Raw genomic sequence first — 23,865 nt, 5'->3', positions numbered from 1 at the left:
AAATTGCATAATGAGTATTTGGTGGCTTTGGGAGGCCGACTTCACAACATCTAGTGACCCTTTGGAGGCTTGGTGAATTTCTTGCTTTCAGGAGTTGGCAATACTAATCCTTTTCTGAGGTACATACCTCTTCTCTACACCATACCGAACATAAGGTGAAGATAGAAGTTATGTTTGTCGTATCATCAGCCCCTTGAAAACGCTCTACAGTTGTGCCCTTACAGAAGTACACAGCTACAGAGTGCTTTAACAGGGCCCAATCCCACAACAATTTGAACCCCCATTACATGAGGGTTCAGATGAAGGTATTCCAAAGCGGAGCACTTTTAACAACTTGTGCCCACATCATGTACGCTGGGAGCAGAGCTGGGCTGACACAGCCCAGCCCTGCTCCTGGTGCTGTTTTCAGAATGGGGAGGTGGAAGGGAGTGGAAGGAGTTCTGTCTGGGGTTTTTTCAGCCAGCACTGTGGGGGGGAGAGGGGGAGTTGATTGGAGACCCACCAAAGTGGGGGCTCCAATCCACCCACCCTCCAGCGCCATCTGAAAAAAAAAAAACAAAAACCCAGACCAAGCGCCCTCTGCTTCCTCCCCCATTCCCATTCTGAAGATAGAGCCAGGGCTGGGAGGGGGAAAGGATGAGACTAGGGGAGAAGGGCTGCAGACTCACAGCTGCTTCAAATTCCAGCTGGATCCGCCAACCCCTAGGACCCAACAGTGAATGCCTGTTGTGTCTGGCAGATCACTGTAACTCGTGGTGCTTCCTGCGAAGTGCCATGAGTTACAGCGGGGAGTTGCACTTCTGTCTGCACCCGTAATGTTCTGGAGTCCACTTCACAACCCAAGCACCAAGAAGTTGGATGTTGTGATGCCCAAAATTCTCTATCACCTCTAGGCCTAAAAAGATTCTATTCTGGGAGTCTTTGCAGGTCTACATAGTTGTCAGTAATGTAGTGTGTTTGGAAGGCTCTTCATGTATTAAAAATGAGCAAGTAAAGTGCAATGAATAATTTATTGAGGCACTGTCCACAAACAGCTATGTTTTGCAAAGAGAGTCTTGATCCTATAAGCTGGTCCACGTAAAACATTTCAGCTGCACAGCTGCAGCTATGTAGCTATGGGAATCTGTCTTTACTGAGCAGCTTCCCGGACAAGAACCTTTTCCAATTTATTTGTCATACAATTTCAGTTGACAGTTCTTAGTCTGTAGATAGTTCACAAGCACCTGGTTGCAGATAGGTCAGTGTTAGTTAATTTGTATTCAATGTATAGAACTCTCACACAGTTATTTTTATTCTTTAACCATAGCTCTAAAAATGAAGTTCACCTTAGAGGCTATTTTCCGCTATATGCAAATCACACAGAACATTACAAAAATGATAAGTTTGTTCAAATGTGACAACTCCATGACTACAGAAAATAATTACATTACATGGTTTTTATTTCATAACATAGTGGAACTGAGTTTAGCTTTAGTATCATTTATACAATAATGTACACCCCTATGGTTAATTTAAATCAGTTACATAAAACCATGTTTCTCTGCACTTTGCATTTTAATTACATTTTATATTTTTTCTGTTAACCAGCAATATACCAAAAAAGGGCAGATATGTGCATTGTTTCAAGTTTTCAACATTTTCTCTTGGTTTATCAGGATTTGCTGTTACGGTCCTATCAAATTTAAATTGCATTACAACTAAAAAAGCATTAAAATATATTACATTTCCCTTCCTCAAATGAAACCATGACATCATGTCCTGAAATAATACCGAAGCAGCTAGCTAATACAATTTTAGGAAAAAATAAATACAATATAGGGAAGAGCAATAAAACAAATCCTAGCACTTTGTCTTTCATATATAGTGCTTCTTCTATCTTCATGTTCAAATGACTGTACTTAAAGTTTAATCTAAAATCACCAAATTGCCAAGAAGTCCAATATTTTTGTAGGCCCTAGTTCAGTAAGGAATGTAAATACCTGCTTAAGTTTCAGTTTGTAAGTGATTGCACAAGTTTTAATAGGACATTTAACATACCGTACTAAAAATTAAGTATGTACTTAAGTGCTTTGCTTTTAGGAGCTTCAATAAACTAAAAATATAGTTTGTTAACTGTGTATGGATCTCCCAAACTATTTTTATCCTAAGCTCAGCAATGATTCCCATGCTGTTTTGACACAGGCAGTCCCAGTGTCACATTTACATTAAGATAGTAAATATCTGACCATTTTCAAGGGAAATGTCAAACTTTTTTTAATCATTGACCTTCCACGCTGTTCTGAATTGAAATCTGGCTTAAAGGCTTTTGTCTAGAAATTAGTATGTCTAATTTAGTTATGTTAGAGTGATGTTGTAGCCAGGATGCTCCACGGCCTGTATGAGAGGCAAGGATTTAATAGGGTGATATCCAGGGATCCAGGTATTGCAAAAATTGCGGTTCATTTCTCTGGAGGCATGCGAAGAAATCTCAGACACACACTTATTAGCAGCACAAAAGGTGTATTTGCAAATAGGGTCGGAGCAGAGCCAAAGGACTCAGATTACTCCGAACCCCTGAGGAAATTCTCAGCTGGTATTTTATCCTTCCCCTCCTGGGCACATGTGCAGAAACAGGAACTCTTACAGCTCATTTCCGTTTCATACAAACATGTATGTGGCTACGTCACTTCATCCATCGCATGTATATTATAATTAACTACTTAAGTATGCAGGGCGGATAAGTAAATATGCATCAGCTAATTGCGCATGCTCAGAAAGTTCTTTAGGTCACCAAGAGTTTAAATCCCACCCCCCCTTTCAAGGACACAGTCAGCTGAATTCCAGCTTCTGTAATCTGCATGAGAAGGACCAGGGGGAGTGTGGGGGAGGGAGTGATTTAGCATAAGAAAAACTGTAACAAGGCTGGCCAAGGAAAAAAAAGTCCTTGGCAGTGTTTTTTTCTTATCAGGTGCGAGATGCAAACTGTGCATTTCTAACAACACTCCATTTCTAACAATATTCTAACAATACTCCATTTCTAACACAGGTTTTCCATTTCCCACAGAAAAATGGAAAAAACCACAGATTATCCCTTTTAACCTAGAAAAAACATGGATTGTTCATTTTAACAGAACAACATGTGGATTGTTCATTTTTGCAAAGAGCTCCCTGCAGGCTGGTGGAGTTCCAGCCTGAAAGGGGATGGGGGAGTGAGAGGAGAGCGGTCAGGCAGGAGGCATTGGTGGCAGAAAGGGGCGCTAACAGGGCTTAGCACCCCCAAATGTGGGACAGTGGTAGGGCTGCAAGGCAGCCTGGCCATGGGCTTCCAGCGGCTGCAGCAGGGGTGGGGAGGGTCGTGCACGCAGCAGTGAAAGAGGGAATGAGGCTAGGGCTGGGGCTGGGGCAGGTGCTGCACAGCCAGGCTGGGGTATGGGACTGAACTGCGAGTGGCTTGTCCAGGGGCTGTAGCTCCTGCTGCTACCTGCATCCCAGGAGCCATGGGGGAGGGGGTGCCCCAGATCTGCGTGGGGCAGGGTAAGCTGCTGCTGTGGGCTGGGGCTGCACCAGATTCTTTCCATCGAGGAGGTTAGGCCAGGCTAAGCTCGGGGCGGGTGGCAGCAGTGGTGCTGGGAGTGGGGCTATGTGGGGGAGCTGCAGCCACTCCAATGTTCACCATAACCCCTCCCTGAGAACAGCCCAGGCCAGCCCCCTCCACACCGGGAAGAGCCCGGCCACAGCCTGTCCTCACTCCGTGCACAGATCATGGGCACATGGCCCCCATGCCCTCTGGGAGCAGGGGCTGGGGTGAGCGAGTCCTGCCTGTGCTGCACTCCCTCCCTTACTGCTGGGGCCTCGATCTTCCCTCCCACAAATCATTTTTTCTCCCTCCACCTCCACCTGGGGCAGTGCATGGAGCTTGGGGCCCAGAGCTGGAATGCACAGCCACAGGGTCCTGGTGGGGGCAGGGGTGGAGCTGGCTTCCCGCCACTGTGGTTGGAAAATTTTTGTGGCCATGGACAGTGCCCATTAATACTGCCACTCTCCCCTGCTGCCCAATTCCCAAATCCCAAATTTCATAGTTTCATAGTAGCTAGGGTCAGGAGGGACCTGAACAGATCATCTAGCCTGACACCCTGCCATGGCAGGAACAAATGCTGGGTTCACAAAACCCCAGACAGGTGATCATCCAACCTCCTCTAGTTGTGTGCAGCTTCTCCCCCCTGCCCTGATTTAAGACTGAATTAAGCCCCTTTCCCCCTCCAAGGCCAGGGTGGGGCCAGACTGCACCAGTTCCCTCCACAAGGCCAGATGGGCCCCAGAGCAATCTCCCCAGGAACTAAATCAGGACTACTGGCTGAGTCTGGCCCGTGGACATCCAACCCATAGGAGGAAAAGGTTGAACGCCAGTGCTCTAAATCAGCTGTTCTTACTCCTTTAAAGACACAAGGCTCCCCTCCAAAAATGCCAAATGTCTTCTGACTACAAGAAAATAATAGTGCAGTTCTTCTGTTGCAGAGAGCTCAGGGAGACCACAGCCGGGCAGAATGCATTGGACACTAGGGATTCCTGCTTGCAATCTCTGGGTTTATGTGGTGAATCATGTTCAGGGATCCTGGTTTTCTGTGATTAAAAAAAAAAAATCCCCAATTTTTTGATGCAAAGAAGTAACCGAAAAGCCACATTTTTCCATGGTTAGGATGTTTAATTTTCATGACGGAAAAATCTCTTTTAATCTGAAAATTGGGGATTTATTTTTATCAGCGAAAACCAGGATCCCTGATCATGTCATATGCCCCGCAGGTGCTGCACAGTGTCAGCGCCTTGAAAAGATCTCAGGGCATCCAGCTGAGAAACAGCTGAGTCAGAGGGCCCTGACCTTGGCTAGAAACCAGCTCTGGAGTTACATATTTTCAAGCACTATGTTGCAGGTTGAATGTTTTTATGGCTGGACAGCCATTTTTACGGTGTGAACATTACTTGGCAGGACTGGCCAATCAATATTAATTGTGCCTTCATTGCGTAATATATGTAATGTGTGCCACAGGCCAAAAAGAACTACCTTGAAGTGGTTTAACCCCCACAAGGAGGCAGCCTGGCCCCTCTTAACTCCATATCTCCCAGGTGCTTGGGGCCTGCTTTGGGTTTCTCTCCTTTCGGGAAGAGGGCCCTGTGGCTGCCTGGGCAGAGTTGCCAGGTCTTAAATATTAAATTATCATATTGAAAGCTCAAAATGATCATATTTGCTGGAAAACTCTCTTAGCCTGAAAAAATATGCAAACAGGTATGCAAATAAGTCTGCTTATAATTTACTTTCTATTGCTCACTGCAAATCTGCAGTGAATGAGAGCTGGGTCTCAAAGCAAGCAGCCCTAAGTGAGTCCAAAAGGCAGTTAAGGCTCTGAGAGTGATTTGAGTCTTGCTCCTACCGTACTAATTAGCTGCCTCGAAAATTACGGTAAATTTCGGAATGCAAAAATCTAGAACTCTTGGTTCCAAAACGTTACCTTTTATTAGACCAAGATAATAACCAAGAGTTCTAGATTTCTGTATTTCTTTTTGTCTCAGACCGACACGGCTACCACATACATCCCCGGTATACTTTGAACGCTTTTGCTATTTTTGACCGTACTTCCTACAAGGGATGAAATTATCGTATAAATATGGTAATCATCGTACATCCAGCAACACTGCGCCGGCGTGGGGAGGGGCGCCAGCCAGGGGCCGGGCCGGGCCGGGCCGGGCCAGTCCCACCCCACCCCTGCAAGTCTGCCCCTTGCCGTCTCCGTCACGCGACCGGCACCCAAATCCCCGCCCCCCTGTGAGGGCTTTCGCTCCGGCCACGGCGGAAGTACCCGGCGCGTGACGGAAGCCGGAAGACGGAAGCCAAACAATCCCCGGAGCAGGGGCCGCGTCGAGCCGGAACGTCCCCTCAGCGCCCGCCCGAGGCGGTGCCGCCGTTATGTCCGCCATGGAGAGTATCCTCTGGGCCGGGCCGGGCCGAGCCGGGGGGGGGCGGTTCCTGCGCCTGGCTGGGGGGGGCCGGGCTGCCTGCCGCAGGGCCCATCGTCTGCCCCGGAGCCGCGCCTTCCCGCCGTCAGCGGCCCCGCGGTGCCGGGCGACACAGGCTGGGAGAGCGGGGGGGCGGCGCTAGTGCGGCCTCTGGGGGGAAGCGCCTAAGGCCTTTGCCCTGCCCCGGTGCTTAGATACGGCGGGAGGCAGGGCGGCTAGAGGGCATCGTTCGCCTGTCTGGTGGCCCCAGCAAGGAGTGAGGGTGTCGCCTCCCTGGGGAGTGGCTCGGCCTGTTGGGCAGGTGCTGCAGACTAGAAATGCCGGTTGGTTTGGAGTGGTGTGTGTGGAGGGAGGTGTTTGGGGTGGGGGGTGCATGAAAGCCCTGGGAGGCAATGTCTAATGACTTGACACTTGACGGGTCCAAGGTTGAGTGCGTCATTGAGGAAGTGCAAACTGAAGTGGGTGTGTCGGGCTGTTATTCAGAGCAACTGATATAAAAACTTACATCGCTTCTTACATGGTGGCTCTGATGGCTGATCTGAGCTCAGTCTGAGTGGGCACCTAAAGGGGTAAAGAGGCCCAGACTCCCTGTCCTTAGGCAGGAGGAATTTTAATTTCTCCTTCATTAACTGGATTGACTGACTGGCAGTGAGGTGGTGTTCTCATTTTAGAGCACAGAAGGAAACAAAGGGTGGGGGAAAGCAGCTATCTTAAAATATTAGGAGGAACAGAACATCAGGTCTGAGGCTGGTTGCCTCATTAAGGTAAATTATCTGCCTACAGACTTGGCAGTGTCAGCAGAGCTGGAGAATAATTCCTCACTTCTGGAATAATTTTAAGTATTTAGATTTAGGCAAGCACTTCAGTCTAATAATTTTCAAAATGAAGTAATAGTTTTCTTTAGGGACCAGCAAAAGATTTTCAGAAAAATGGAATTAGTTCTGTTAATTATGGTTTGCTGTATATGGTCAAGTAATGTGACAGATTTTTAATGCTTTCTGGATTTTTCCTTAATTATCAGGAATATGAAGTGTAGCTTTTCCTCATTTTGTTGGATAATCACTGAGAGACCTAAGGATATTGATTTTGAACCATAAGGTCTGCATTGATAGGTGCATTTAAAAAGCCTGTTTAAAAAGAGGTCAACAAAAAATAAATTGTGGATGGAGAGAGAGCAATAGATGTAATAGACCTTGACTTCAGCAAGGCTTTTGGCACTGTTACCCACAATAGTGTCATTACTAAGCTAAGAAAATAAAGACTAAGTGAAAGTACTATAAATTGGATCCATGACTGGCTCATTGTCATCAGTGGCTCAGTGTCTGGTTGGGAGGAGGTATCAAGTGGGGGGTCCCCGGGGCTCCGTTCTGGCATGGTATTAACATCTCCACTAAAATTTGGATGCATGCCCAGCAAATTTGTGGATGACACTAAGTTAGGTGGAGTTATGGACGCTAAGGCCGGGTTCCAGAATGACCTGGAGAAATTGGAGAAATGATCTGCAGTCAATCAGATAAAATTAAAAAAAGGACAAGTGTAAAGTCCTGCACTTGGGAATAATTACATGCAGTAAGACAAACAGAAGAATGATTGGCTAGGATGCAGTGCTCCAAATAAAGACCTGGGGGTTATAGTAGACCAGGGATGATAAACTTATCTGGCCCTGTGGGCTGCATGAGTGGTGCAGGTGCAGTCTGTGGGCCAGACCAGACCCACACACTGGCCCGTGCACCAGGTCCAGTGTGCAGGCGGACTCAGTATGGCTGCTGCATGCAGGCATGTCCTAGACTGGCCCTGTGTGCTGCATGTAGCATGTGCTGGCTCCAGCCCTGTGTACTACATGCAGTATGGATCCAGACTGGTCCTGCACACTGGATTTTGCTCATTGGGCCAGTCTGAGGGCCTGATCCAGCCCAGCCCTGAATGCAGTGTGCAGAACCAGTCTGGCGCAGCCACCACATGCAACATGGATTGGCCCCATGTACCTTATGCAGTGCATGCACTGGCTTCAGCCCCTATGCCACATGCAGCTTGTGCCGATGGTGTCTGCATGCCCCATGAAGTACATAGTGCCAGAAGCAGCTCGTACTGCATATGGTATGTGGGGCTGATTCAGGACCCAAAGGTAGCACTGTAGATGATAGGGCTGTGTGGGCCATGTCTTTTAACACTCCTGCAGTCAACTATACATGAAATGTGGGTCAACAGTGTTCTTGAGGCAAAAAAAAGCCAGTGGCTTATGAAACTGTATGAACAGGAATGTCTCTTATAAATCAAGGGAAGTGATTGTTCCATTCCATTCAGTATTGGTTAAGCCTCACTTGAAGTACTCTGTCTAGTTTTGGGCCCAATTGGAGAGGGTCTAGGGAAAGCAGCAAAAATGATTGACGGCCAGGGAAGCATGATTTGGGAGGAGAGGCTGAAAGAATTAGGATTGTTTAATCTGGAGAAGAGAGGACTGAGGGGGGATTAGCTATTGATCTTCAAACACCTGAAGGTTGATTATTAAGAGGGTGGAAATGTACTGACCCCTACAACCAGAGAAAAGTCTTAGGAGCGGTGGCCTCAAACTGCAGCAGAAGAAATTTAAGTTGAAGACTAGGAGGAACTTTCTGACTATAGGGGTGGTCAAGCATTGGAACAGATTGCCTAGAGAAGTTGTGGAATCCCCGCCTCTTAAAAAAAAAAAAAAATTCCAGAAAAGGTTAGACACTTGACTGGGATAGTTTAGTCTGGGATGATCCTGCCTTGAGCAGGCAGCTGGACTTAGATGATCTCTTGACATCCTTTCCAACCCTACTTTCCTATGAACATCTGAAACATTAATATGAAAAAAAAAGAAATACTTTTTTTGTGGAGAAACATTTTGGGCTGCCTTTACACATTAAAGATGTAATCCTTTTTTAATCTTTGTTGTAAATTGGATTTATGATTTAATCTTTATTCCCATGATATTCAAATACAGTGGATAAGTGTAGATACTTATGTACTTTGAATGAATTTGCAGGTTTCTTTATTGAGCTGTCCTGGTTTGTAATGTAACAAACTGATAATCTAATTGGATTTATTGTATTGAGCTAAAAAACTCTACAAGAACATATTAAAACAGTCTGCTTTGTAAGCAGGGATCCAGGTTTTTTGTTTCCCATGGAAATAAACACAGATATTCCCTTTTAATTGATAAAAACATGGATTTTTTTTTTCATTGTAATGGAGAAACGCATGGTTTTTCCACTTCTACAAAGAGTTCTCTACAGGCTGGCAGAGTTCCAGCCTGCAAAGGGCTGGGGGGAGCAGGAGAAGGATGATCAAGCAGGGGGCACCATGTGCGTGTATATGCATACAGATGCCAGGCAGCCTGGAGAGCAGCTCCTGTAGGGAAGTCTGGTCTGGGGGTATGGCAGGGCCCCTTTGATGCCTGCCACTTTAAGAGCAGAAAACAGGCAGCAGCCAGGTGCCTGATGAGGACAGCCATTTTGGATCCAGGGATATAAACTGGGCTGCAGTTTGCTGCAGGAGTAAGGAGGTAACATCAGGCTGAGAGGCTGCTGTGGCCATAGTCAGGAGGTAAGGTCAGGGGCTATGGGGTAGAGGTGACCCCTTGTCCTGGGAAGATGTAAAAATACACCCTGCCAGGGAAGGGTGGTCTGGTGGGGCTCCTCGTGGCATGGGAGCCTCCAGGAAATGCCAGTTACCTGCCCAGTGAAAGGTGGGTTGGGGCACCATACAATTCCAGCCCTACATCACTAGTGGTGTTCTAATGAGTAGGGGGAGCCCAGGCTCATTAAAGAGCGCTGAGGCAGAGCTCAGGCCAGAGGAGGGACATGGGGCAGTGCCCAGGTGGCACACTAAAGCCTGGGGGCACAAGTGAGACCCTGAATGAGAGAGGCAATGAGCACAGTGGCCCCATGAGTGGGTGAGTGAGGAGGCCCAGTGGGGCATAGTGGCCCAGCGAGGGGCCTATAGTTGTAGGATCACTCAATCAACGCTCAGGTGAGGGTAGCAGGAGACGCCCAGCATCCTGCACCGGGGCTGACCGAGGCAAAGAGAGCTAAGCCTGAAGCTGGGTGAGGCCAGGCGGGATGTGTGTGGCCCCTAGGGAGGGCAGTGGGAAAGAGGCTGGGTGAGAGCCAGCAGAGTAAATAGGACCATGGTAAGAGTGGGGTGGCATGTGAGTGGCCCTCTGGAGCTGTAGAGAAGAGCTACAACTGTATGCTCAGTTTTTCCAGCCATAGGCTGGAAAAGTAACACCAGAGTAACATCTGCAAGTCATGGCACCCGTGGAGGGGAAGTCGGAGCAGGTATTAGGCCTTTGTCAGCAGGGCGAATAATGGGTAGCCTCCTGCCTTACTAACAACTCTCTCATATTTTTCCATCAAGGCATGATAGGTGAGCAAAGCAGTAAGTTACCCCAGGAGCAGGGCAGCCGGCAGAGGCCTGACGAGGTCACCTTGTTACGGGGGGAAGAGGATTGAGGTCCCCATAGGAAGAGAGGGAGAGAATTGGGCAGGGCTTGGGCTGCTGCCCACCTGGGTGGTGCATGGGGCTTGGGACCCAGGCCCTGGGAGGGGAGCAGGATAGAGCTGCAGGTGGCTCATCCAGGGCGTGTTGGGGTGGGGCTGGCTCCCTGCTCCTGTGCGCACTCCTGGGTGGCGGGTAGGAGGATACATGCCCCCTAGATTTGTACACAGTGAGGTGGTGGGCTGCCTGCTGCAGGCTCAGGTCTCCCCAGCCTACTGCCCTCTGGGGCTTCCGCAACCCAGCAGATTGGATCTGGCATGGCAGGACAGAGTGGGGCCAGGCAAGGAAGTCCCATACTGACCTGGTGAAGCTTCCCCTGCCTGCCCAGTAGCAGCAGGGGCACTGGCATGCAGTTGTGCCCCGTGCTGCTGCCAGATGGACAGGGGCTGCCTCTCCAGGACAGTGCAGAGCTTGTGGCAGCAAGGAGCTTGCCCACCCGGCCCCACTCTGCCTTGCTGCACTGTATCCCACTTGCTGGGCTACAGAGGCCCTGGGGGAAGTGCGGCAGGGTGGGGAGCTTAAGCTGGTAGCCTGTACCCGCCCACAGGGGAGGGTGACTTGGGCTTCATGCTCTGCTCCCCGCTCAGGCCACAGCAGCCACCATCTCCCATGGGTGGCAGCCAGGGCTTGGATGCTGCTGTAGGGGGCAGGGACTGCAGACCCAGGTTCCTGGTCCTGTAGCCCTGGCAGCTGGTGGGCCCCCTCTGACAGGGCTGGTGAGGGGCGAGGTGTGGGGGAGTGAGGGATGGAGGGCACCAGCATGGCTGGGGGACTGTGGGTGGGGAGTGAGGGGCCTGGACCTGCATCCTGTTGAGTGAAGGGGGCAGGGGGAGCTCTGATTTTTTTTCCATGATAAAACCCAAAATCTAATACTAAAATGTATAGGTATTTAGAATTTATTTTATTATAGTGATTGAGGCACTGGTAATCTTCCAAGTTACTTTAAAGTTGTAGATATATCAATAAAACATTTGTGTTCAGTTACACACGCACATGTGCGCATTTCATTGTAATCATAGATTTTGGGGGTTTTATCAAAAAATTTGTGGGTTTTTTAAATGGAGAAGACCAGGATCCCTGTTTATAAGCCTCTTTGACATCAGCCCTAGTTTATGTAAACCCACAGAGAGATGGTCAAGTCAAAATCTAGTAAAACTTGTACTTGTTTTTCTAATATGGAATTAAAACAAAATTGTATGAAACCAAAATTTGTACTGATGAGGATAGGAAGATCCTAGGTTATAAGGACAAAAATGCCTAAAATTCTAGGAGATTTGTACACCCATTTGGTGTTCTAGAGTTAAATGTTAGATAATTATTTTGTAGGAACCCATGGTTTGGCTGTATAAAAAAAAAAAAAAAAAAAAGCAATGGGTCAGATTAGATTGTCATACTGGTCTGTTCTGGCCTTAATTCTGTAAAGGCTAAACATGAGGGAAGCAGTTATTCAGGTTATTTAAAGGAGCTAAATAATTGACAGTAGATTGTATCTTGCTGTGAAGTTGTTACCATACTGCCAGCTTACCTCACATATTCAGATAAATATGGTTAACTACTGCTAGATAGGCTACTGCTTCCTACATTTTATGGGCAGTGAACAGATGGACTGATTTCCTCAAGGATATACAGAACATTTAAAGCAGAAGAGCAAGCTGAGTCCAGATAACTTAATTCCCAGACCAGTTCTGTAATCACAAGATCATCCTTTTACTTGCCTATGTATCCCTGCAAGTCACTGATAAAAACCAATTGGTGGTTTGGGACAATTATGGCACACTGTTCCTTGGTCTTCCCAAGACACCTGGATTGGCACAGTATGTATTTCTCAGGACTCTGGGCATTTGTGGCAGGGCACTATTTGTGCCTGCCACTTTAAGGGCCTGGAGCTGGCAGCTGCCAGGTGCCTGATGAGGGCAGCCATTTTGAATCTGGGGCTGCCCATATAAACAGGGCAGTTCTGCTGCTGGAGGCCGGAGGGCTGCTGGTGTCATCTGGAGGTAAGGGAGGAGATGTAGGGGATGGCAAGGAGGCTCTTGGTCCTGGGCGTGACCTAAAACTGCACCCTGCCAGGAGTGGGTGGCCTGGTGGGGCTCTCAGTGGTGTGGGAGCCCCTGGGAAATACCAAGCCAGTTACCACCCTGGTGAAAGGTGGGTCAGGGCGCCTTAACCCCTAGCTCCCACAACCAGGTGGGTTCCCCTTTGTAGGGTCTGGAGGGTAGATCCCTGGAGAAAGAAAGTGAGGCCATAGACTCAGGCCTGTCTGGACTTCTCCTGACTGGTCAATGCTGGGGCCAGGACCGGAAGGGTCAAAGGGCCAGGAGCCCACCGCAAGAGACACCCAAGAGCTGAGCGTCTGGGGTTCTGACTGGCCTGGAGTTGGGCCAGGGCTAGTGAGCCGGAGGTCCCGGAGGGACCACACCCAGAGGGGGAAGCGGTTCAGGGGGCTGTGTTGCCCAGGATGAAGGCAGAATAGGCTGCTGGAGGAGAGGAATCTAGGAGAGGTTCAACAGTAAGATTCTGGGGCCCAGTGAGGGGCCGGTGATTGTGAGAACATCTGGATGCCATCGGTGAGGGTTGGGCTGCTGTGTAGGGAAGGAAGGGAGTCGCAGATAGTGCCCCCTGGCATCAGAGCGGGAAATGGGCAGCCTCCCGCTTAATTACATCATTAACTAATTAATTCCAACAAGGCGTGGCAGGCGGTTAACCCAGGAACAGGTGGGTGGGCTACAGTGAGAGTGCCCCTGAGAAGGCTCCCTGTTACAGCATTCCACAACTGAACTTTTGAATTGAAGTTGTTCTAAATTATTACTCAAATGGTGGTTTTATGCACAAGCTACAGTGTGGAATTTACTGTAGTAGGGTTTTTTTCCTAATGGTTTGTGTGGCTTTCTGTTTATTACAGCAATATGGCTTTTAAAAAATACACATTTTAAAAAACTTAGTATTCTGTACTTCACAGTGATACAAGGACCTCTTCTAAAATTTGAGTTTTCTCCTTTAAAAAGTGCATTTTGGTGTGTTCTCTTCTTTCTGGTATAATGTATTTTATGTAGTGTTAAGAATTTATGTAGTGTGTTTTTAATACGAATTTTTGATTGTACAATTTGAACATTTTAGAATATAATCTTTGGATTTATTTTCACCATTAGCTTGAGTTTAGTACATGTGCAGTGGTTTAACTGGAGTGAGTGACTGCACTGTGAAAACAGTTCAGGCAATGATTGGATTAGCAGCTGAGTTGTTGCAATTTGAGCTGCTGCATAACCCCTGTATTACCAGCTGAGTGCCAGCAGCACTCAAGCATCAGCCCACCCACTCTCTCAAGCCAGCTAGTTTGAGCTTGAAATACCACCACTTACCTCCTGTTAAAGACTTGTAAAGGGACAGATATTGGGTTAAGGGTAAAACTAGAGTTAAAGCTTAAGCCAAAAAAAGATGAGCCCTTAGAAATACCAGCTATATGTTTTGGAAAAATATTTCCGCATTGTAAAGGTGACTGTTTGGAAGAGGCTTAATGTGCATAATCAAAATATTCAGTTGTATAGCTGAAGACTTCTTGAGTTTTTCTGTAATGGTAGGAATATGGCCATGATCTTAAGGCCTTGTACACCAAATTTACACTCCTAGTAAAAATGAGAAATCAAATGTTTATCATTTACCGTAATGGAATAGTATTGCATTGGTATACCATCTGTTTATTAATGTAAACACTTACATATCATTGGCTACTGTCCCAAATTACAGGTGGATATAAATTGAGGTGAAAGAATTATGTAGAAGTTATTCCTAAAATTGCAGCAAATAATCCATTGTCTCTTGAAAAAGAAAATATCTGTGTAAATTTTTTTTTTACTCATGTGTAATAGAGTTAATTGCTTTCCTAAAGGACTAAACTCTGTCTTGTAATTACTTGGTGATCCATATTTTCCAGTCTTGTAATTTTATTACATGTCTGAATAAAAATCATTCTGGTTATTAGAAACATTGCTAAGTAAATACTGTTCTAATTATTTTTAAATGAGGGTGATGTAAAATGCTTTTGAGATCTAGTGATAAGTACTTCATGAGAGCTAGGTATTTGATTAGCAGAGTTTGAGAATAATGCTATTTTGTTAAATAATTTGTGGCAAAATGTACGTCATCTGATTTATAACACCTTGTCATCTCATTTACCGTATATTTTACCACATATAATAAATAAGATTTCTCTTCTATCTCTTCGTGTTCCTGATGTAAGCGGGTATATGATGAATCCCTAATCTTACAGGTACATTTTTATTCCAATTTGCCATAACTTGAACCTGCACATTCTGTTTATCTGTGTTGGTTCATGTCACGATAATCATTATTTGAGCCAGAGAGACCATGTACTTAGGATGGATTTTAAAATGAAAACTCTGTACTTGCATGCATACTGGAGTTGGAATTTTCAGAATCTGTTCCTGTTGAGTTTGGCAGTGATTCTCTATTTAAGCTAAGCAATTTTGTTGTTGGCTTCTTAATACCAAGCATCACATGAATTCTAGAGATCAGTGTTCTTTACTCTTTTTAACTAATCTGAAGTTAGTTATGTCTTTTTCTAAATTAAGCCATTTTGTGCTCCGAGTTGGTTTCAGAAGACATTTGTCTAAAACATGGTTTTAACCTGGAGCTCAGAAAGTGACTTGGACTACTTAAAGATTGAAATGTAATAAACTAGCTGAGATGCTTTGGTGTGCAAATGAAAGATGCAGTCCTAACAATATTACAATTTATAGAATGTGTTTTATAAAAAAAATACAAATGTATACTGGGATACCAAATCCAGCAAGGAAACGTGTGAATTTTTTAAACATTGAGCATTTTGATGATCCTTAACTTGCACTGTAGAACACCTCTTTAACCTGAAGTTTGCTGCAAAAGAACTTAACAGGAATTCAAAAAAGTGTGACAAAGAAGAAAAGGCTGAAAAGGCCAAAATAAAGAAGGTTAGTAATGAAGTATTTTACAGTTTTTTGCTAGGAAAATATTTCATACTAGCCTAGCAAACTCGCCCTGGGATCTGAAAGTCAAGCTGGGTTTCTTCTGAGCAGTCTGCCATAAGATTTGATGTTGACAGTTTCTGAGCACCTTCTGTGTAGAATACCATATTTACCTGAATCCAAAGCAACTTTTAATTGAAGATGACCCCCTAGTAATTAGTTTCTGTACATGAAGAATTATATATTTGTTTAGAATTTTCCATGTATAGAATCCAGTAACCTGGGGGGGGTGGGGAGCGCATCTTAAATTCATCCCTTTTACTGCTGTAACAAGTGGCAGCAGGGGATTCAAGTGGCCTGCCCCCGGCACTTCGATCTTCCTTCTCTCCACCGTTGGTGCCTATACCCTCCTTCCCCTGTTCCATCACATCTTCCACACCTTGCCTGCCCCCTGCTGTTTTCCCTGGTGCCTTGCCCTCCTGCCACTTTCCCCTCCCTGCTGGTGCCTGCCAGCCACTTGCCCTGCCTGTCCCCATATGATGACTCCAGCTCTTGCAACTCAGGGTAAGCAACAGCATAGGCACAGGGCAGAGGCCGTGTGAGCCAAGTGGTGGATGGCCTTGTAGTAAAATCAAAGATGAGGGGCTTTTTTCTCCCCATGTTGAAAATGGAAAAAAAAAACCTCATCTTGGAGTTGAGTAAATATAGTTAAGTATCAGTTGAGAAGCCAAGTGAATTTCATGGAGTCTCAGACCTTGTTGTGGGGTGGGGGAGCTCTCTTTTAATATGCTTTTTGGTAAATTAGAAACATTTAAGTTTATTTAAGAGCTTTATTTAGGGTTTTTAAAATAATGAGATTGGTATTTCTGGATAAAAGGGTGGTCAGCGTTGGGTCATTCACATGGTGGAAAAGTCTCTCTGAAGGGGAAGGTCTTGCAGTGTTTGCTAAAATTTGTGGCTCCTCAGTACTAGTTTTTGCTTTTTCAGTGTGAGTCATAGTGGATATCGTTGACTATGGGATGTTTCATAATGGATGACAAAATTCTATCAACAGAAACAAGGAGTGGTGGTCTCAAGATGCAGCAAAGAAAGTTTAAGTTAGATATTTGGAAAAACTGTCTCACTAGGAGGGTAGTAAAGCACTGAAACAGATTACGCAGAGAGGTTGTGGAATCTCCATCCTTGGAGGTTTTTAAGACCCAGCTGCGCACAACCTTGGCTGGAATCGTCTACTTTGAGCAAGAGGTTGGACTAGATGAACTCCTGAGGTCTCTTACAAAATTAATTTTCTATGATTCTATCCTAACTGATGCATCAGAAGGAATAGCACTGTTTTGAAAAGCTTAATACCACTGGGTTGTTAATGAAGATTAGCAATAGTTGAAATGTTTTAGTTTTTAGCAATAGTTGAAATGCTTTAGTTTGTTTAAACAGGCAATCCAGAAGGGTAATACGGAAGTTGCAAGAATACATGCAGAAAATGCAATCCGACAGAAGAATCAATCAATCAACTTCTTGCGCATGAGTGCCAGAGTAGATGCGGTAGCAGCAAGAGTACAAACTGCAGTAACAATGGGCAAGGTAAGCATGTTTTTAAATACAAACACTAAAGTAAACAAGGCCCTTACTTGTCAGTAGCCTTCCCTAATTCAGTATTTTACAGATGAAGTCCCAGGCTCATTATGAATACTTGGCATAAAGTTCCACGGTAAAGCAAATGTTGTAAAAAGCTGTAAGTTGTCAGGATTGCAGTGAATGTTTAGCCATCATGTTTGTGGCATCGCTGACTTTGCATGCTTCTTTTAGTACCGTTATGATACAGCATCTCCTGTAGACGCAGTTAGATTTGTTAATGTAGTTGGATGGAAGGCAGGGTACATTTGAACCTTGTAAACTAAATCAGATATGCTCCTATGTGACAACCAACATATTGCATGGTTCATTTACTTTAATCTAGTGTTCTCTATTGCACAAGATTCTTTTAAACATATTGTTCCCTTCCCCTTTCAAAATTAGGGTTGGCAAGCCCTATTTTTTGGACCAGTCAAAGATGATAGCAACTCTACAACCCCCCCCCCCCCAAAAACCCCAAAACCTACTTTTTTGTGGGTTTTAATATAAATATGATTTTTAAATTTATTTTTTACACATTTCTTAATGGAAATTTTGTGCTTTTTCTGTATATTATTTGGATCTGTAGGCAGTTTCTTACAGTTTTTTACCAATATTTGATTGGTCAGTTGACTAGACTTAGATGCATAAGGGCATGTCCTGGGGGTTTCTGATGCCAAAAGGTATTGAGAAGGTGTCTCTAGTTTGTTTAAAACAAATGGAAAAACAGTTAACAGAAAAGTAAATAAATTATATGGTTTTTATGGCCCTGGCTTACGGTGACCTGCCAAGTGACTAAAAAGACTTCAGAATACTTCGGCAAACTTATTACTGTAGTTTATGTTGTTATTAGAACTAACTTTGGTCTGTACTTGGAAGAAAGACTGCCAAAAGAATCAGAAGATTGAGGAACTTGATTAATAAGAGTCCTTCTCAGCACTAAATTGCTGTCCTCCACTGTGTTACAAAACTAGACTGTCTTTTAAAGTAGAGAAATGTTGTCAATAAAGATGAAATAGTGGAGAGGAGCAACATTACTTTTGGTGTACATCATAGAAAAACATTTTAGAAATGCCCAAGATAAACATTCCGTTAAACCTAAGTTCCCCAGGCATTTTCTGTTATACCATTTGTTTGTTCTTGCCATTGTGCCATGTTCCTGTGCACTGTAAAATTCTCCAGATGTGATTATACTTCAGGAGTAGTTTTCAAGAATTTTAAGCTTGTACTCATTATGCTTATGAATAAAGGCTGTTATAAGAACACAGGATTAATAATCCAAAGGCCTGAAAAGTTGCATTAAAATTACTTTTCTAAAACTTGTTGGGCTTCTTTGTAAACTGGTATTTTTGGTGCACCCATAAAATAGCAGCTGCATGCATAATTTTAATTTTTAGTTGTATCATTTCAGTCCAGAGCATTTATTTAAAGTTAGAAAGAGAGCTTCTAAGAAGCAGGAATTAACCCCCCAAAATGATAAAGTAGTGCAAATGCATCAACTATGGTGCTGTAGAAGTTCTTAAGTGGAAGGATTCAAGCATAACTATCAATTACTTGCATTTTGTGAATGTTGTAATATGTTTGACTTTCCTTTTTAGGTAACAAAGTCCATGGCAGGTGTAGTTAAATCTATGGATGCCACACTGAAGAGCATGAACCTGGAAAAGGTAAACAAATTGAACCATTCAGGATTGAAATAAATTCTCAGGTTGGTCTGTACTGTTGCTCTGACAGCACTATTTATCTGCAGATATCTGCCTTAATGGACAAATTTGAGCACCAGTTTGAAACATTAGATGTTCAGACGCAACAGATGGAAGATACAATGAGCAACACTACTACACTGACAACGCCACAAGTAAGAATAACTGATTTCTCAGTAAATATTGCCTGCAACTAAATTGTACATAAGTGCTTTCATTTTTACATTCATACTCGCTGCCTTTAAGTCTCCAAGAGGAGTTGGCACATTTTCCTTTTTTTGATCTCGTATCTTTTTGTTTCCTTTGTGAACAAAATATTTAAGCTGCGACTTCCCCCAAATAAAATTGGAACATTACAAATACCATATTGCAATATGATTGCACTCCTGTGCAAAATGAAGTTTATTTTCTCCCTAAGAGGATTTTTACAATCTTTGCTTTCTCCTTTGCCTAAAGAAGGGTGTGTGCGCCCAAAAGCTTGCATAAAAATTTTTTTGGCTATTTTTTAGTCTGTCTAATGCCAGGTATCTCCTCTGAACCAAGAGGTTTTTTAGAGTTTTGTATGTCTGTGTTTCAGACCAACACAACTACAAAATAGATCCCTGTTATCATGATACATGCTTGCGATACTTCAGTTCTAGTTCTATGATTGCAGGCCTTCCCTTGGCCTGTACAGAATTTTGACTAGTTTTCTAAGCCTTCTTCATTAGAATACATTTCACCATTAGACCTCATAAATACAGGTTTCCCTCGCTTTATGTGGGTTCTGTATGTGTGAATTCACTCTTATGCTGATAACCTTTTTCATTTGAAAATTTGCTATGCAAAGTAAATTCACTTTTATGCGATTGGTGTGGTGGAAGCTTGCAGTCAGCTGCTTTGTGCAGTGCATTGTGGGAGTGACATGCACCAAAATATAGTCTTCTTGTGGATCTCTGCTCCTTGCTCATTGTCTGCGATGTGTTTCTGTAGTTGCCATCCCCATTATGGCTTCTAAGCATCCCACTAGCTTATCTCCTACCCTTCTCCCTGGTCCATCAATTAAACCTTCACCACCCTCTCTTCACACCAACTAAACATTCACCACCACCCTGTGCTTGTGTGTACTGTGTGCTGCTGGTGAGTACAAAAATTGTCTTGTAAAAGTAGTGGAAATGAGTCTGGGAGTCAGTACGGTTGAGGTCTTGGAACATATCCCTATTTGTTACATTGTAAAGTCGGTTCCCTTTATGTGAATTCGAGTTATGCACCGTTTTCCAGGAATGCATGTAAAGCATAAAGCGACAGAAACCTGGACATTGAAATAATAATTAGTATTTTGCTTACATTCTGAAGTTAAGGTAACAATTAGTTGCTGTCAGACACAAAGGTTATATGGCCATTTATGGTTAGACAGTCACCAGTAGAAGATTTTGATTGTTGATAATGTAATTCAAAAGCAAACTGTATCTTCTAAGAAAGATATAGTTATAACTGAATAAAATTGAGGGTTGTTCTCTTCTAAGGGAGGGAAGGTGTTCAGAACCATGACAGTAATAGTTAAATACTGACTATTGGTTATACTCATATAGTTGTGCAAGTTAAGTGTTTTGTGTGCAAGCAGGATTAGACTTAATCATGTTGGAAATACTGCAGTTGAGTAATTGAAGTTCAAGAGAATTTGAATAGTATAGCATGAAATGCTGTGTATTCTGAATTCATGTAGCTCCTCCTGGTGGTGAAATACAAAAATGTTCAAAATTTGCCTACCTTTCCTTCTAAAACAGTTTTATTAAGGTTAACAGTAGTAATAACAGCAGACTCATTCAGTTTTGATTCCTATTCTAGAACCAAGTGGATATGCTTCTACAGGAAATGGCAGATGAAGCGGGGTGAGTTAAATTCTTAACGAGTGAATATTTGCAACTAAAGACAATTGCATCTGATCTTGGCATTTAATTTTGAGTACAACTAATGTTTGCAGTAAGACCTATATAAATCAAACCGATTTTAAAGGGCACTGTACAGAACTAGATCATGCTGGCTGGGTGCATTAAATGCACTTGGATTGCGTATCAAGTATGTTCAAGGACATGCACACACACTTGCTGCATTAATAAAGCATGAGTTAACAGTGCTTCTCTGTTACTCTGCTGATGTGAATACACTGCCCCATGAACAAATAATAAATTAAAAACCCTGTGTTTTGACTGTACTTTTCAGAAAGAAGCAGACTGCTTCTGCTACTGGCGCGAGACAACTACTTTTGACAAGTCCTGTATTAAAACTTTTTGTAGATTTTCTTTTCATACCTGTTTTATCACTGGTCTAATCCCAACTATCTGAAAGCATCGGTTACTAATCTTTATTATGACCGACACATTGTTCTCCTGATGATGGTCCTAATTTCCTGAGGAAGATTGCCTAATATTGAAGCATAATTTTTTTTTTTTTGGGGGGCGGGGGGGGGTTGAGGAGGGATTACTATGGTGGTTCTCGAATGTATAGGATACCTAAATCATGAACAATTTGTCACTTTTAAATTGCATCCTGTGTAACTTAATAATATATGTAATCATTTTCTTTTCTATTTTCAACTAGTCTTGATCTGAACATGGAGCTCCCTCAGGGGCAGACAGGTTCTGTTGGCACAAGCGTGGCTTCAGCAGAACAGGTAAATATTGCTTTTTGGTATCTTCTGTATCAGTGTGATACAAGAGTACTGCCTCATTTTGATATTTCTTCACTTAACACTTATTCTGACAAAGCAGTGTTCTTGCAGGCGTGAGATTTTTTTTTTTTTAGTGTTAAGTCTATCAGTTTTGCTTTTTAACTCAGACTGTTGAGTAAGACTCTGTGTTCCATGCCCCTCCACCTTTCCAAGTGATCAATGGATGTTCTTTGACCTACTTAGTTAATGCGAGTTAGGTTCTGCAGATACAAAAGTGATGGGTCTATTAACTTAGGTCTAGTGTGGATGGTGCACAGTGATGCTCAGTTATAATGGACTTTAGTTTAAGCTAAACTTCCAGGAATACAAATCCTTATCTCACTCTGTGTTGAATGTTAGTTCTTATAGAGTTCATGGGGTGAATTTATGCAGTTCTTTGCAAGCATCTATTTAAAGCAAATACATAGTGAATTCAATTTTATCTTGGTTTCTGCAGGATGAGTTATCGCAGAGACTGGCCCGCCTACGTGATCAAGTTTAAGTTAAAGAACAAAAGTTGCGGTTCTCTGTACATTTTGTCTGTAACAACCCATCACTACAATAGGAACATTTCATAGAGTCTGTCCTGAATGTTTAAATATTTGTACTATAATATAGTTCACTTCTGGCTTGCTCTCCTTTCTAAAATACATTAAGTAATTCAGAAGTATCATGCTACTTAATGTGTTCTCTGTACAGTACATTTTGAAGTTGGGAGTATATTTTTGCAAATTCTTTTCACCAAAATGTTGAAATTCTAAGTCAGCTAATTTTGGCTTGTTCTTGTTGAAACAAACAGATGGCCATTGATATGTAATATTTTAATTATGGGGTGGATTTTTTTAAATTCTGAAAAATACAGTTGGAGAATCTTGTGTGCACTTCAGGTGATTGTTGCAGTTCACTTCCTTACACTGCAAAAGTCATGGAACACAGATGGATAATGTTGTCTGTGTCTTAAAATGCCTATTAAAACAGATTGTTAGACTTGAGTACATTTTTGGTGTGCTAAAAATGCAGTAATTGTGCTACAGCTTAATGATCTCAGTTCAAAAACTGGCTACCAAAAGTGGTCTTCAGATGAATCTGAATTTGTATGGCATCACTCCAGTTGAGGAGAAATAAAATATATTTTTATTTTAAACATCTCTTGATCCCATTAGATATTGTAGCCATTTACTTTTCTGGAGTACCTTCTGGAGAACAAGTTACAATATTCAGGTTTCATCTTGCTCTCTTCCTCCAGCCTCCTGTAGTCTGGGTTACAACATGGCCTTCAAGCTAAGACATTCACATGCTTGCTCCTTCCAAGGTGGAACTCTTAACAGTCTTTCTTGCTTTGGGATATCGTTCAGCAGTCTCGTTCCCCTTCAGAGGCTGATAGAGAAGTAAAGGCCCATCAACACATGGGTTTTAACTGAGGCCCTTACATTAAGTAACCATAGCCAGCATTTCCTCCACCCCTTGCTGCTTCCTACCTCAAGCCTTTCTTAAGACCCTTTCTCTCTCTCAAAGGCCTCTCTGTGTTTGCTGCATTTGCCACCTAAGCCTTCTAGGCTATAAACTCTCTTCCCCAAGTTTACAGGCCCTAGAGCCCTCTCCCCATTGGATGCACTCTGTATGGGAACAACCTACCTGCACTGAATTGTTGGCCTGCCTTTCTATTGAATCCAGTCCCCATTCCCCTACCTGAAATGGGGGAACAGGATAGGTTCCTGATTTAATCTGATTTGAACAGGATGGGTCAGTCCCAATCCTTGATATTAAAGGGGCATACTGACGTACTCTCAGTGAGCAAAGTGACTATATATTATATTGAATAAATGCCTGTTGTTCTTGAACCCTCTTCCATATGTTTTGCAAAAACAAGGGTTGTATTCTGCACATACATTAATAATATAGTTTGTAATGTTTTTGTTTAGATGAGATAAGGTAAGCTGTCCATACTTTACTTGCACTTACATTTGCTTTAAATAGAGTACTACCGTTGTCATCATCACATTTCTGAGGTTTCCATGCAGTTTTTATTTGAAGAAATATTTATGGAAATGTGTAGTCAAAGCTACTTGTGACATCCTCTGATAAACAATAATGTATCAAAACCCTTCTACTTTTTAAATTAAAAATCTCTGCACTTTGGTTCCTAATTATAATATTGCCTCTTGTTATAGTGCCACATCTTCACTGCAGCAGAGAGAGTGAATTTTTTTTTTCTTAATTTTTTGATAGTTTTTAGCTAACATGTTTCAGCTCTCTCACAGCTGTGGTATAGCTCATGCAGAAGGAGTATTTGGGGAAGACTGGCATAATCGTGATTTTGCTGTAAATATTTAATAAATAAAAAAACATACTGGCTCTCTAATCAGTTAGTGAACTTGTTTGATTAACGAAA

At 43.4% G+C, this 23,865-nt stretch overlaps 1 protein-coding gene across 1 annotated transcript; it reads left to right on the top strand.

Moving 5' to 3' along the window:
* Nucleotides 1-5,797: 5,797 nt before the first annotated feature.
* On the top strand, nucleotides 5,798-23,835 carry CHMP1B (charged multivesicular body protein 1B). The gene is made up of 8 exons (XM_090060386.1): nucleotides 5,798-5,954; nucleotides 15,379-15,476; nucleotides 16,905-17,051; nucleotides 18,680-18,748; nucleotides 18,832-18,939; nucleotides 20,612-20,655; nucleotides 21,365-21,437; nucleotides 21,931-23,835. Exons 1-8 carry the CDS (start codon nucleotides 5,939-5,941, stop codon nucleotides 21,973-21,975), a joined length of 600 nt encoding a protein of 199 aa, XP_089916512.1. The 5' UTR covers nucleotides 5,798-5,938; the 3' UTR covers nucleotides 21,976-23,835.
* The last annotated feature ends 30 nt before the right edge of the window (nucleotides 23,836-23,865 follow it).

This window comes from Crocodylus siamensis, chromosome 8 (assembly GCF_052110815.1).
Source record: "Crocodylus siamensis isolate JL-2025a chromosome 8, ASM5211081v1, whole genome shotgun sequence".
Lineage (NCBI taxonomy): Eukaryota > Metazoa > Chordata > Crocodylia > Crocodylidae > Crocodylus > Crocodylus siamensis.
The sequence above is the reverse complement of the archived record's forward strand: the minus strand, read 5'-3'. Positions and strand labels throughout refer to the sequence as shown.

Excerpts from the sequence above, each read along its gene's own strand:
- CHMP1B (XM_090060386.1), top strand. Across the intron at positions 15,477-16,904 it reads AAAAGGCCAAAATAAAGAAG|GCAATCCAGAAGGGTAATAC; the intron begins GTTAGTAATGAA and ends TTGTTTAAACAG. Across the intron at positions 18,749-18,831 it reads AGAGCATGAACCTGGAAAAG|ATATCTGCCTTAATGGACAA; the intron begins GTAAACAAATTG and ends ATTTATCTGCAG.